The sequence below is a fragment of the Rutilus rutilus genome (assembly GCF_951802725.1).
Source record: "Rutilus rutilus genome assembly, chromosome: 1".
In the NCBI taxonomy this organism is placed as follows: domain Eukaryota; kingdom Metazoa; phylum Chordata; class Actinopteri; order Cypriniformes; family Leuciscidae; genus Rutilus; species Rutilus rutilus.
The window spans coordinates 55,046,170-55,059,626 of NC_140209.1; the positions used below are offsets into that span (position 1 = coordinate 55,046,170).

The 13,457-nt window shown below is 41.9% G+C and overlaps 1 protein-coding gene across 1 annotated transcript in view; it reads left to right on the forward strand.

Moving 5' to 3' along the window:
• Positions 1–13,457, forward strand: part of kcnt2b (potassium sodium-activated channel subfamily T member 2b) — a gene marked incomplete at its 5' end in the record, with an annotated part of 98,397 nt that overhangs the window by 51,812 nt on the left and 33,128 nt on the right. The window contains 2 exons of the mRNA XM_084432055.1: positions 124–187; positions 2,098–2,206. Coding sequence (XP_084288181.1) covers positions 124–187; positions 2,098–2,206 — 173 coding nt within the window. The remainder of the gene's footprint in view (positions 1–123; positions 188–2,097; positions 2,207–13,457) is intronic.

Here is a 13,457-nt window from a genome sequence, read left to right on the forward strand (position 1 = left end):
ATCCTCTGTTTTTCTCTTCTGTCCACTCTCTTTCTCTCTTTGTCTCCCTCCTTTCCCCCCTGTTATGGAACCTGACCCTGTTTCTCTGGTCTCTTGTATCCTCTTCATCGTGATCGGCTGCAGGATGGACGATGCCAAGGCCTGTTTTATCCTAAGCAACCGGTTTGAAGTGGACCGCTTTGCCGCTGTACGTTCCCCTCCAGCTCAATCTTCTCACCTTTTTTCTCATTCTGCTTCTCTACCCTCTCGTTTCTGTCCGTAAAATAGGAAGCAGCAGATTCGAACATCCCATGTATTAGCCTGATTCTCTTTCACATTCTCCTCACTGATTTTACATTTTGACAGTTCAACATGAAATGATTTATCCTCAAGGCAGTTGTAAGCAATGTTTGAGAAAGTAGTTGAATATTTCAACCCAAAATCAAAAGAAATAAATGATAATTTTATATTAAGCATCGAGAAAAGGAGACCTAATTTTGCATTGTGACATTCATTCTCTCCTCCACTTACTGTAATACATACCAATACCATCAATAAAAAATAATTTTATTGCGGTAATATATATATTTTTTTAACTGTCAGGAAGGGTTGCAGGAAAGAAGAGTTGAAGCAGGATCTAAGCGCAGCAGTGATTTTTTTTTTTTTTTTTTTTTTTTATTAACAATAAACCAAAATATAAATACATTGAAGGAAAAACAAACCACTAAACAACTAACGAGAATGGATAAAAACAACGTTTCAGTCAAAATGATCCCCATTCACACGGATCCACGAAAACGACTAAAAACGCTGTATTCTGCTGCCAGGCCATTAGATGGCGATGAAACACTATAGACTGAACACGTAATACACATGTGCATGATGTCATCGTCTTCAGAGATTTGCATTTTTGTTGTTTACATGGAGTTTTCAAAAACTTGCACTTTTAAACCCATTTTTAAAAGTTTGCGTTTTCAGGCACCCAAAACGCTGTTGTCTTGTAAAAGAATGGCCAAAACGCATACAAAGTTTTACGTTTTTAGTTGAAAACGCTGTCGTGTAAACAGCCCCTGAAACTGAGGACAATATATACACAGGATAACTGAGGAAGGAAATAAGAGACAGGTGGGGCTAATCAATCAAACAGTGAGTAACTATGACAACCAAGGAAACAGAAAAGAAAAACAATGAGAAACAAACTAAAAGTCCAAAATCGAATAATTTCCTACTATACAGTAGGCGCCAAGCCGCCAACCAAAACAGTATGTCAACAGAGCAGTACTGTATGTCCGAATGACCTAATCCTTCCGCTGTGATTCTGAAATATGCATTTGATGGACACTTTACTATCCAACGAGGCCACAGGAGAGGATTTCTTAATAGCAGTGAAGCGACACAACTGACGCTGGAAGGTCACGTGACAGTAACAACATTGTGGATGCAGTATATCCGCATTTCATTTATACTACCCTAGTTCATACTATATAGAACGTTTTTTTTTTTTAACAGTCATGAAGTAAGTTTAAATTAAAATGTAGTTCCTACTGCGGACGCAGCACATGAAAATGAAACTAAAATGAAACTAAAACAATAACTGAATTTGCCAAAAACTATAGGCTTTATATTGCAAAATGCAAAACATTTTTTTTTTTTATATAAAAGATATAATTGCACAATTTTTCATCCTGTACTATGTGTTGTACGACGTTTAATTTATTAGCATTTAAATAGAAACATTGTATTACAATAATACTTTTTTTACGAATAATAAAAAAAAACGTGGAATGTCTGGAACATGGTGACAAATGTGCTTAATAATGTTAAAATAATATTACATTGCAAAAAAAAAAAAAGTAACAGTCCCAAAAATAGGCTTTATTTTCTTTATGCAAAATATGATTTCCTGATTTTTTTTATAATTTTTTTTATATATATATTTTTGTGTGTTGAAATGAGACCTGTACAGGTTTTAATGAGATTCACCTTCACTAGTTATCAGGCACTTTAGATGTTAATTTGTCTGTAAAGAGGGTAATGGGTACATAAGAGCAGACACTATGACTAATGGTATACTTCTGGGCATATGCCTCTCTTTCTCTCTGTTTTTCTTTGACACAGGACCATCAGACCATTCTCAGAGCCTGGGCCGTGAAGGACTTTGCCCCAAACTGCCCTCTCTATGTGCAGATCCTCAAACCCGAGAATAAGTTCCACATCAAGTTCGCAGGTCAGCGTGCAAAATGTGTTTCTCTCAGGATACAGGTGTGAAGAGTGGAAGATAGTGTGATATTTGATGCACTTCGTACATGTGTGAGTGTGCTGAGAAGCAGGCGATCAGCCAATCTCCTTCCCTCTGAAGCTGTGTCCTTCAACACTAAACCCACTTCATATCCCTCTTCAGCTGTGTAAATGTGAATAATGCTTTTTACTTCCCCAGTCCACCCATTCCTCACAACATGCTATGCTGTGATGGATGAATTATGTGTGTGAAGGCCAGTATTATTACAGAGTGTCTTTTTACACCAAGAGCAAATAGCCCGCCTTGTTGGCAAAGGCTTTTTACACTAACTCCATCCACCAATGTCTGGTTGAGCCGGACAAAATTACAAAAGAAATCCCACAGACAACAGAATCAGTGGTGTGGCGTTAGCATGATCGACTCGAGTTCGAATACACCTTTTCCGAACTCATTCTTCTCTCTTTTCCCATCGCACATCAGCTCGGAGAGGCATTTATTTTAATATAAATGAAGAAAATATTCAAAAAGTGGAAATAAAGCGCCTAACGGGTATTTAAAATTGGGGAAAAGGTATTTAATGGAAAGGGTTTGGAGTGAGTGTATGGAAGGGCTTTAGGAACAGGGACAAGTAATGTCCCAATAAAGCAGCATCCATTTATGATTTTAATACATATAATCATTTACACTCAATATGTTGTTGTTATGGACTACTTGCACTGAGCTTCATGACGCACTTCCGTTTTAAACTCATTGATGCCACCTAAATGCCACCTAAAATGCCACCTTCAGAGACAGGAGAAGAGATATTCTGATGTTTACTGTGTAAAGATTTTTCCAAACTCAACAAAACACGTTGTTTTAAAAAGTTTTAATCCAACCCAAGCCGATCTGAGAAAGCAGCGGCTAGTAAACATACGCGATTGTTTCACCACAGGGTTTCAGAGCTCGTCTAAACTAGTGACCGCGATGCTAAAATGTGTGAGACCTGATGAATAAGATCAGAACGAACATTTATTTATTTAAATTAAATATTTTTATAATTTTAATGTTGTGTCCTTTTTCAGTGTCAATCATTTTACTGTATGTAATTTATATGTTTATGCCCAAAATTCTTAATTGATATTCAAAGTAGATGACTGTCATTCTCTACGCTGTGTGCGTTACTGTTTAAAGGGGTGGTTCAGGATTTTGGACATCGGACCTCATTTCCAAGTTAGCCTGGGTGTTATTTATCAGTGGAGACAGTTTTCAAAAATTTTCTAGGCTAGGCTAGCGCGAGTCAACGGTATCTGCTAGCCTGCCATTAAAAACAGTTTTACCCACTCCACAGTACACCAAAAGCAAATAAATTATAACGCCAGACTATCGATGTCTGTTGAGAGAATAATGTTAGAAATCAAACTACCCTTTCATCGCATTGCAATAGTTCTACTTTGTTCCCTGTATTTATTAGGACAGTCTACAGCAGCGGCGGAGTGATATTAAGTTACCTAGGCAACCAAGACTACTACTAGCTAGCTAGACGTCCCGGCTGTAGTGCGCTTCTGTTCTGTTTACTTTTCGGCGCAGTACTACTAACCGGAGCAAAGTAAAATTCTGCCACTGCTGAGAAACTAGTTCCTGTAAATGTAATGCGATCATTGAGATGCAAGAGTAGTTTGATTTCTAACATTATTCTCTCAACAGACATTTACATCGATAGTCTGGCGTTATAATTTATTTGATTTTGGTGTACTGTGGAGTGGGTAAAACTGTTTTAATGGCAGGCTAGCAGTTACCGTTGACTCGCGCTAGCCTAGCACCGGTCGAACTATGCAACTATGCAAATTTTTTGAAAACTATCTCTACTGATAAATAACACCCAGGCTAACTTGGAGATGAGGTCCGATGTCCAAAATCCTGAACTTCCCTTTAAGATTCATTAAATATTTAACACCGTTAAAGATTTTTAAGGCACGTACTGCGCATTCTTTCATTTAAATATTGAAAAAACTAGAATAACAGCACCACACTGTAAAAAATATATATATTTAAAGGGTAACTAAACCCTAAAACAACTTTTTTTTTAGTTAATGATCTGTAAGACTGGGGCTTTATTAATGCTATTCATTGATTCAAGTAATTTTTTTAAAAAAGTTTAAAATTGCTGAACCTATTTTGATGAGTAAACAATGTAAAGCAATGTAAAAACATACAGTATGTTGCCATAACTTATTGCTCATATAATTTTTTTACTGGTATTTTTAGTGCAGCGCACACAAGCAATCCTTTTTATGAGTCAAATTAACTTAAAATGTAAACTCAACAGGTATGAAATATGAAAAACACAGACAGGAGATTCACAGATAGCACGCGCCAGTACCGCACTCATTGCACTTGAATGGTTTAAAAGCATTTGCATGAATAAGAGCATGATCGTATATTGTAACGCTAGCCAAAGGATAACGGAAAAAACGAATTCTGCGTTAATTGCGTTAAGTATATTTAACGTGTTAAACTGAAAAATGCATTATGCATTATCGCATGCATTAACACGTTCATTTTGACACAAAAAAATTATTTAAAAATACAAACAAAATGAATATTTGTGCTCCATTAAAATGAACAAAAAAAACCTAAAAAGTAATTAAAAATATAAACAAAATGAATATTTATGCATTATTAAACTAAAAGATCAAATCTAAAATGAACTAAAAATAAACTATGAACTAATTAACTAAAAATAAAAATACTCATGAACTTATGAATAAATTCAAACCCAAAATACAAAATGCAATAAACTATTCATAACTTTAATAACTGGCGGCTGGCTTATAGTCACCCAGGCTTTTTTTGGCAGAGCCAGTCCCTCTCATGTTCAAAAGCCGGTTAATCAAGCATACCTGTTGGGGTGAGGAGAGAGTGTGGAGCACTCAAACCTCCAGGCATTGCTGCACAATGATTGTCACAAGCAACTGTACCCGTCCCGTCCACCTTCACTTCAGCTGTTTCAATCAGCCGCTGAGAATTGATTGTGTTGGAAAAGTGAAGAAAATTCATTCTCTTCACACTCCACCTGCTTCTGTTGCACTCCAACCTCACCCTTCACATCTCCTCTCCATTTGGAAACCAACTGGATCCGTGTTCATTCAATTGACCTTCCTCCCTTGAATGGTTTTGCGGAGTTACTAACTATAAATAGCACTAATAACTTAGTAGCTAGTCGACTAATCGATACAACCCTTGTTTTGGAGTAGTTTCCTGTTTAGGAATATGTCTTTTGCTTTGGTGTGTGTGTTTGTGTGTGCATGTGCGTGAGGGTTATTTTAGTGTTATTACCGGGAAATGATGGAGAATTTCACGGTGCTGCAGGATGTGAGGTGAGGCAGTGATTAGAGATCCAGATTTCCAGATTTCCAGCTGGCTCTGCGGATCCAGTGAGCAGCAAATAAAAAATTTGAAGACTCACTTTCTCACTGACCTGTACAGTCCTGTGGTTGTGATGCTGAGAACATGATGGTCTGCCCTGCATGTGGTGACAGCGCTTGTTTTAAGGTCATTGAGAAGGCAGAGGAGGAACAGACACGATGAGTCAGTGGTTGAGGCAGCTGCGAAGTCAGTGAGCTTTACCCAGAGATCAACCACAGATTACACAGTATCACACAATCTGTCAGTCAAACAAAGTCTCTATAGAGTGCTGCCATCAAAGGAGAACGAGAAATGAGTCTGGTGTACACTAATTCCTGTATCTGAAACTGAAGAATGGTGTCTCACTTCCCTCCTGCCATGTCAGTCATTGACATAACACTAAGATTAATGACCCAGAAAACCTACACTGGTGCCTAAAGTAGGTCAAGACGACCTGCAAATGATTCAGTGTTTTTCTTCTTAAAAAAAATGCATGTTTATTTTAAGTGTTATGACATCTCTAGCGCCCCCTGCATCTTCAGCGCCCCCTGTATTTCCAGCGCCCTCTGTATCTCCAGCACCCCCTGTATCTTCAGCGCCCTCTGTATCTCTAGCACCCCCTGTATCTCTGGCCCCCTCTGTATCGTCGCCCCCTGTATCTTCAGCGCCCCCCTGTATCTCTAGCACCCCCTGTATCTCTAGCCCCCTCTGTATCGTCGCCCCCTGTATCTTCAGCGCCCCCTGTATCTCTAGCCCCCTCTGTATCTTCAGCGCCCCCTGTATCTCTAGCATCCCCTGTATCTCTGGCCCCCTCTGTATCGTCGCCCCCTGTATCTTCAGCGCCCCCTGTATCTCTAGCACCCCCTGTATCTCTGGCCCCCTCTGTATCGTTGTCCCCTGTATCTCTAGCGCCCCCTGTATCTCTAGCGCCCCCTGTATCTCTAGCATCCCCTGTATCTCTGGCCCCCTCTATATCGTCGCCCCCTGTATCTTCAGCGCCCCCTGTATCTCTAGCGCCCCCTGTATCTCTAGCCCCCTCTGTATCTCTGGCCCCCTCTGTATCGTCGCCCCCTGTATCTTCAGCGCCCCCTGTATCTCTAGCACCCCCTGTATCTCTGGCCCCCTCTGTATCATCGCCCCCTGTATCTTCAGCGCCCCCTGTATCTCTAGCCCCCTCTGTATCTTCAGCGCCCCCTGTATCTCTAGCACCCCCTGTATCTCTGCCCCCTCTGTATCGTCGCCCCCTGTATCTTCAGCGCCCCCTGTATCTCTAGCGTCCCCTGTATCTTCAGCGCCCCCCCCCCCCCCCCCCCGTTATCTCCAGCGCCCCCTGTATCTCTAGCACCCCCTGTATCTCTAGCCCCCTCTGTATCTTCAGCGCCCCCTGTATCTCTAGCAGTGATGCGCGGGTTGATCCAAACCCGCGGTTACGAGTCATCCAAAAATATTTTTAAAGATATTCGGGTCTCAGTCGGTCGGGTCGTTTGAAATAAAGATGCCAATTAAACCTTTGTAATTTATATAGTACTAGACACAATTTTCTATGAAATACATAGGCCTACACTTTATTTGCTGAATAACTGGCGCGAAGATGATGCACAAGCTCAGTCTGCAGGTAGAGATGGAGGCGGCAAGAGAAAAGGTGAAGACTGGGGAGTGGAAGCTCCGCAAATACACAAATAGAAAGAGCAAAGTGTGGGAGACATTTGCCGAAATAATGAAAGATGACCAAAGTGCTGGCTTTGTCATGTGTACTTCTTGCGATGCTATTTACGCATTTGATAGCCACAAAACTGGCACGACCAACCAGGCACGGCGCCAGGATTCCAGTTTTGGATGGGCCAGAGCAATTGTGGGTGGGCCTTAAATTAAAAACGTTAAATAAAAAAAATAAAAAACGTTATCCAATCACTGCTTAACCTAATAAAAAAATATTGACTAATATAGCCTACTGTTATATTATCTGTGCGTATACATAATATAGATTTTAATAGCTTGATGCTCTTTAAATATTTTGTTGCATTGTTAAAAGTTTCAGTGCATAGGACAGACCTATCCGCGATCGCTCTCCGTGGTTCTGACCAAAGAAGAGCGCTTTGGAATCTCCATTACGCATCATACGCATCTTACCTGGGCTGCATTTTCCGATAACATTGTCTCTTTGCGCGCTACGAAGACTCTTAAGGTATAACTTAACCAAAGGTATACTACCACTAAAGGTATATCATTGCTAGGCGTCTTCAGGGCTATCATCCACTCGCGAGGCAGAGGTTGCGGGCGGGTTAGTTGAAAACGTCGGTCAGGTGCGGGTTGTTTATACATTGACCCGCGCATCACTGATCTCTAGCACCCCCTGTATCTCTAGCACCCCCTGTATCTCTAGCCCCCTCTGTATCGTCGCCCCCTGTATCTTCAGCGCCCCCCGTTATCTCCAGCGCCCTCTGTATCTACAGCGCCCCCTGTATCTCTAGCGCCCTTTGTATCTTTGCCCCCTGTATCTCTAGCGCCCCCTGTATCTTCAGTGCCCCCCGTTATCTCCAGCGCCCTCTGTATCTCCAGCGCCCCCTGTATCTCTAGAGCCCTCTGTATCTCTAGAGCCCTCTGTGTCTTTGCCCCCTGTATCTTCAGCGTCCCCTGTATCTCTAGCGCCCCCTGTATCTTCAGCGCCCCCCGTTATCTCCAGCGCCCTCTGTATCTCTAGCGCCCCCTGTATCTCTAGCACCCCCTGTATCTCTAGCGCCCTCTGTATCTTTGTCCCCTGTATCTTCAGCGTCCCTTGTATCTCTAGCGCCCCCTGTATCTTTAGCGCCCCCATTATTTCTAGCGCCCTCTGTATCTCCAGCACCCCCTGTATCTCCAGCACCCCCTGTATCTCCAGCGTCCCCTGTATCTCTAGCGCCCCCTGTATCTTCAGCACCCCTTGTATCTTCAGCACCCCTTGTATCTTCAGTGCCCCTGTATCTCTAGCGCCCCCTGTATCTTCAGCGCCCCCTGTATCTCTAGCGCCATCTCGTTATCTCTAGCGCCCTCTGTATATCCAGCGCCATCTGTATCTCCAGCGCCCCCTATATCTCTAGCGCCCCCTGTGTCTCTAGCGCCCCCTGTATCTTCAGCACCCCTTGTATCTTCAGAGCCCCCTGCATCTTCAGCGCCGCCTGTATCTCTAACGCCCTCTGTATCTCTAGCTCCCTCTGTATCTCTAGCTCCCTCTGTATCTCTAGTGCCCCCTGTATCTTCAACGCCCCCTGTATCTCTAGTTCTCCCTGTATCTTCAGCACCCCCTGGATCTCCAGCGCCCCTTGTATCTTCAGCACCCCCTGTATCTTCAGCACCCCCTGTATCTCTGGCGCCCTCTGTATCTCCAGCGCCCCTTGTATCTTCAGTGCCCCTTGTATCTCTAGCGCTCTCTGTATCTCTAGCGCCCTCTGTATCTCCAGAATACCCGCCCAGCCTCCCTCTCCCTGCTCCTCAAACAGCATGTTCCTCAGCCCCACCTCCATTTAGTATCCTTCAGCCCTTCTGCATCTCCCACTTACTACAAGGATCTACCAAGTGTCATCAGGCCACCAGCTCCACCAAGCCTAAAGGATCCCCTGGCTCCGCCTCCAGCCTCTGGGCCCATCACTCCACCGCGGCCTGTCAACACATCGGCTCCACCTTGGCTGCTCCCTTCCTCAGCTCAATCAGAAACCATCGCCATATGGCTCCATCAGGCTCCCTCGTCGGACATCGGTCCTTGGTCGGACATCGTCCTGCTCTGCCCTCCCTCTGGGTCCGTCTTTGTCTTCGGTCCCACCGCCTTCGCCTCTGTCCTCTGGTTCACCGATTCCACCTTGGTCTCCAGTACCACCGGTTTTGCGTGGGCTCTTTGGCTCATTGTCTCCACCTTGGTCTCCATCATCGGTGGCTGCATCTCTGTCAGTCGTCCCCTGGGTGCTGTCCATCAGGTCGACTACACCATGGCTCCTCACGCCCTCGACTCCGCCCTGGGGCCTCATCCTGGCTGGATTCTGGGTGTCCATCTCACTTCTCCTGCTGGCCCCTCCCTGGCTCCTCCAACCCTCCACCCCCCCCAATGAACTATGTTTACACCGGACAGTTTTTCTCCATCTCATGTTTCACGTCCCCCTCCAGAGCCCCCGCCCTCCCTACACAGTTGGACTATGGCGCGAGGACACGCCTTTCCAGAGGGCGTACTGTCAGAAGCATGCTTTGTTTGTTCCTGTCTTGACCTAGTTTCTAGTTTGTGTTAGTTTCATTCAGTTCACCTGTTGTTTGTTAATTAACTCATTTTTCCTCATATAGTTCTAGTATAAGTTCTCCCTGTTTTGTTCAGTTCCTTGTCCTGTCTCTTCCGTGTTACTTCATGTAAAGTGGATGGTTTTCCGTGATTTCTTCTGTGTTTGTTTTGCTTTATAATTAAGTGTTTCTCTGGACTCTATCGTCATGCACTTTATATATCACAGCCAACCGTGACAATAACACACTACAGTTAAAATTATAATCAAGTATTTTACAAGTGCTGTAGTTTGTTAGTCAACACATCAAAATAAGTGTACTTCTTTAAAGCATGACAAAAGATTGAAACATAATTATTTTTAAATGCACATTGACATTATTCATGTACTTTTCATGTCCATTATTAGTGCCCTTTTTAAAAGTGTTCTTAAGTATGTTAAGAAACAGTCATGAAAGTTTACTCTCTCAAGTGCACTTAAGTGGTGTTTAATTTCAATAATATTATATCGTCTGCAAATCCAGTATAAAACTTGTACACTACAAGTGCACATTCAGTGCATTAAAGTATACTTCTTTTTATGTATAAAAAAGGGCTAAAAAAAAGGATTCAAGGGAAATATAGTAATATGTTAATACTTTACAAATATAGTTTTTTTTTTCCATACTTTCAAATCAAAAATTGGAGTGTCAAGTTATTTAATATTATTATGAAAATTAAAATATGAAGGCGTGTTAGCAGATGTGACAGGATGCCATAAAAACATTGGGCACACTTACCCAGAAGTATGGTGTAAAAGTGATGATGAATTTGCCAAATGTTTGTTTTATCTGTTTCTACTATATGTGCAACATGTTGGATTATGAATAAGAATGTGCATCTTTTATTGAGAGTTATCGTTAAAATGACACTTGCGTTATATTTACTTATGTTTCATATCAGTCAGAGGTTGTTATCCCCTGTGGGCGGCTTGGCGTCTTGGTGGTTTACTGAGCGCTTACTTCTTGACAGTTCGGCAGAACACATCAATATGCAGTTTTTCTATGCGTGGCAGACATGTTGTGACACTGCTTGGAATATAGGCACTAAGTGGCTGAGTGGGTGGCATAAATGAGTATGGCTGTAGACTTGACTTCAGCTCTACAAATAGCTTAATTGCTATTAATGTGAATAATGTTCACATCAATGTAACAGAAGCTCACAGAGTGGTTTGTCTGAGGAGATGAGTGTTTCGTTCACATGCAGCCTGATCTCGCATGGTTATTCTGGAACACTGTTTGTTTTGTTCGACTTTTGCTGCGTTAATTGATTTTATTTTCCTTTCCGTGGGCATGTTTGGAAATAGCAACTGGCCGCTTTACCTCTTCCAGTTCTGCACAGTGTTATGCGTATCTATATCAACAGTCAGGTCATTCATAAACATAACCAGCATGCTGCTTTAATTATTGCTAATGGCAGAGAAGTGGCACTGTTGTTACCGTCTTGCTGGGGTTCACAGAATGAGCACAGTCTCTCACTGCTACACTGCAAAAACAGCAGCTTTAGAGAAAAAAGGAATCTAGAAACACAATTATGACAGTGCTCTAGCCTGCTGTGCTGCGTTCCCGGCTTCAGCCGAGGTCAGTGTGTGCTTTCTGAGGTTGCTGTAAATGAGGGAGTTCGTGAAAGAGGAGATGAAGTGGTCGAACTGAAAGGGCCTGCATGAAGAGGAGCCAAGGTCTTTAATTCACCATTTGATCTTTATGAGTGAATGTGCATCTTCAAGTGCTGCCTTCAGTACTCCAGCCTGACATGAAGAATAATTCAAAGAACAAAGCCTATTTAGTTATTTATTCATGAAGTTGCTGTGACAGAAATAAAAAGATATTGTTTAAATAATATCAAAGCACAATCCTTATTAACTACAGATTAAAGTGTAAGTTTGCAAATTTTCAACCTGCTTTATATTGTTACAATGTCGGTAGTATATGTGAATGAACAGTGCTTACTCTTTTTCCATGCTACCTGGACTAAGAAATTCACATTTATTGTCAGCAAATGTCTGCCGGATGATGCAAAATGCAGCTCTAGGGATTTCATTAAAACTACAGATTACATTTTTGTATCCCCGCCCACTGACAATCGGATCGACAGAGGGCTATTAACAGGACAGCTATTGTAAGAGTAGGTTTATCACTGAAAATGTGATTGTACTATGTCTACTCTCTGAACAGCATAATGGTAAAAACAGAACAATATTGCAACAACTTTCTTTTTCAAAAAAAGTGTTTTGCTTCAGGAGGAACTGACAGAATGGCAGTTTCTTTCAGTTCCCTTTATGTCAGTCACTTCTGATGTCATGTCAAAATGCCGACACTAGGGGTCAGTCTTGGTAGCCCCAAACAGGTTGTCACCCGTCCCGGGTAAAAAGGTAAAATAATGCGTCCCGTATCAAATCAATAAGGGACGCGATTTGTCCCGTATTTTACATAGACCCACAAATAAGGATTTTGTAGTGTGGATAATACTAATAGTAATTATAAAGAAATCAATTTCACAAGAAGCAGTAGAGAAGTTAATGTGCGCGTGATTGAATGTTAGCGTCTTTATTTCCATAGCGACGGAGTCTAGAGAACACGCGCCGTAAACGGGCGTAATGCACTTTTTTTTTTTTTTAAACATGTCGAGCTCACGTCCGCCCTTTGAACGCAAGAGGCTCTATAGATCTGAAAAAAGGTATCAATGGGTCTGTCCAGTAACTAATGATGAACGAAAGGTTTAATTTGCTCACGCGGTGGACTAATGACTTAAAGGTGCTCTAAGTGATGTTGGGTGACGTCACTTCTTGTTGACGTTCGAAGTATTGTCAAACAAAACGGAGGCTAGCTAGACCCTCCCTCCTCCTCATCCGCGCACTAACCCCCCAAACCCCACCCCAAATCGTTCTTGTCTGTTATTGGCTGGAACAGTTTGTTGTGTTTCGTGGTGCGGGTTAGCCCAGTTTGTTTTTGTTGCCGTTTGTGGAGCCTGGGGTGTCTACAGAGACCGCATTTTTTTACAGTGTGTTCAGGGGACAGGCAGCTAGCGGATGGTGAGGAGATGTTTGCTGGATGTGACAAAAAATGTTTTGGCCTAAAAAGAGCACCTTTAAAGCAGTATGCCGTGACAGGCAAATCCGTGCTTTTCAAAGGTTGTTTGTTGTTTTTGTTGTTGTTTTTTTGTGGATAATCTCTTAGTACAGTATTCCATACATTGTCAAAGCTAGGTAGACGGGTAACTATTAAATTGTAGACGTTATTAGACTGATTAATTAATAGATTATAATTAATATGATTTATTAATTTATTATTAAAAATGTATCATATATACAGTGTTGGGGAAGCTACTCTGAAACTGTAGTTTGACAAGCTACAAGCTACTCGTAAGTTAAAGTAGTTAAACTACAGTCAAGCTACCCTTTTGGAAAAGTAGTTAGCTACACTACAAGTTACTATCAAAAAGTAGCTAGCTACATTGAAACTACTTTTGATTTTTTTGAACAACGTATATTATAAATAACTGAATAAGTGTCTGAGGAATGTTTTAAGTAAAATATTTAGTGTTTAAAACAATGCAATACAATTATGATTTCAAAGA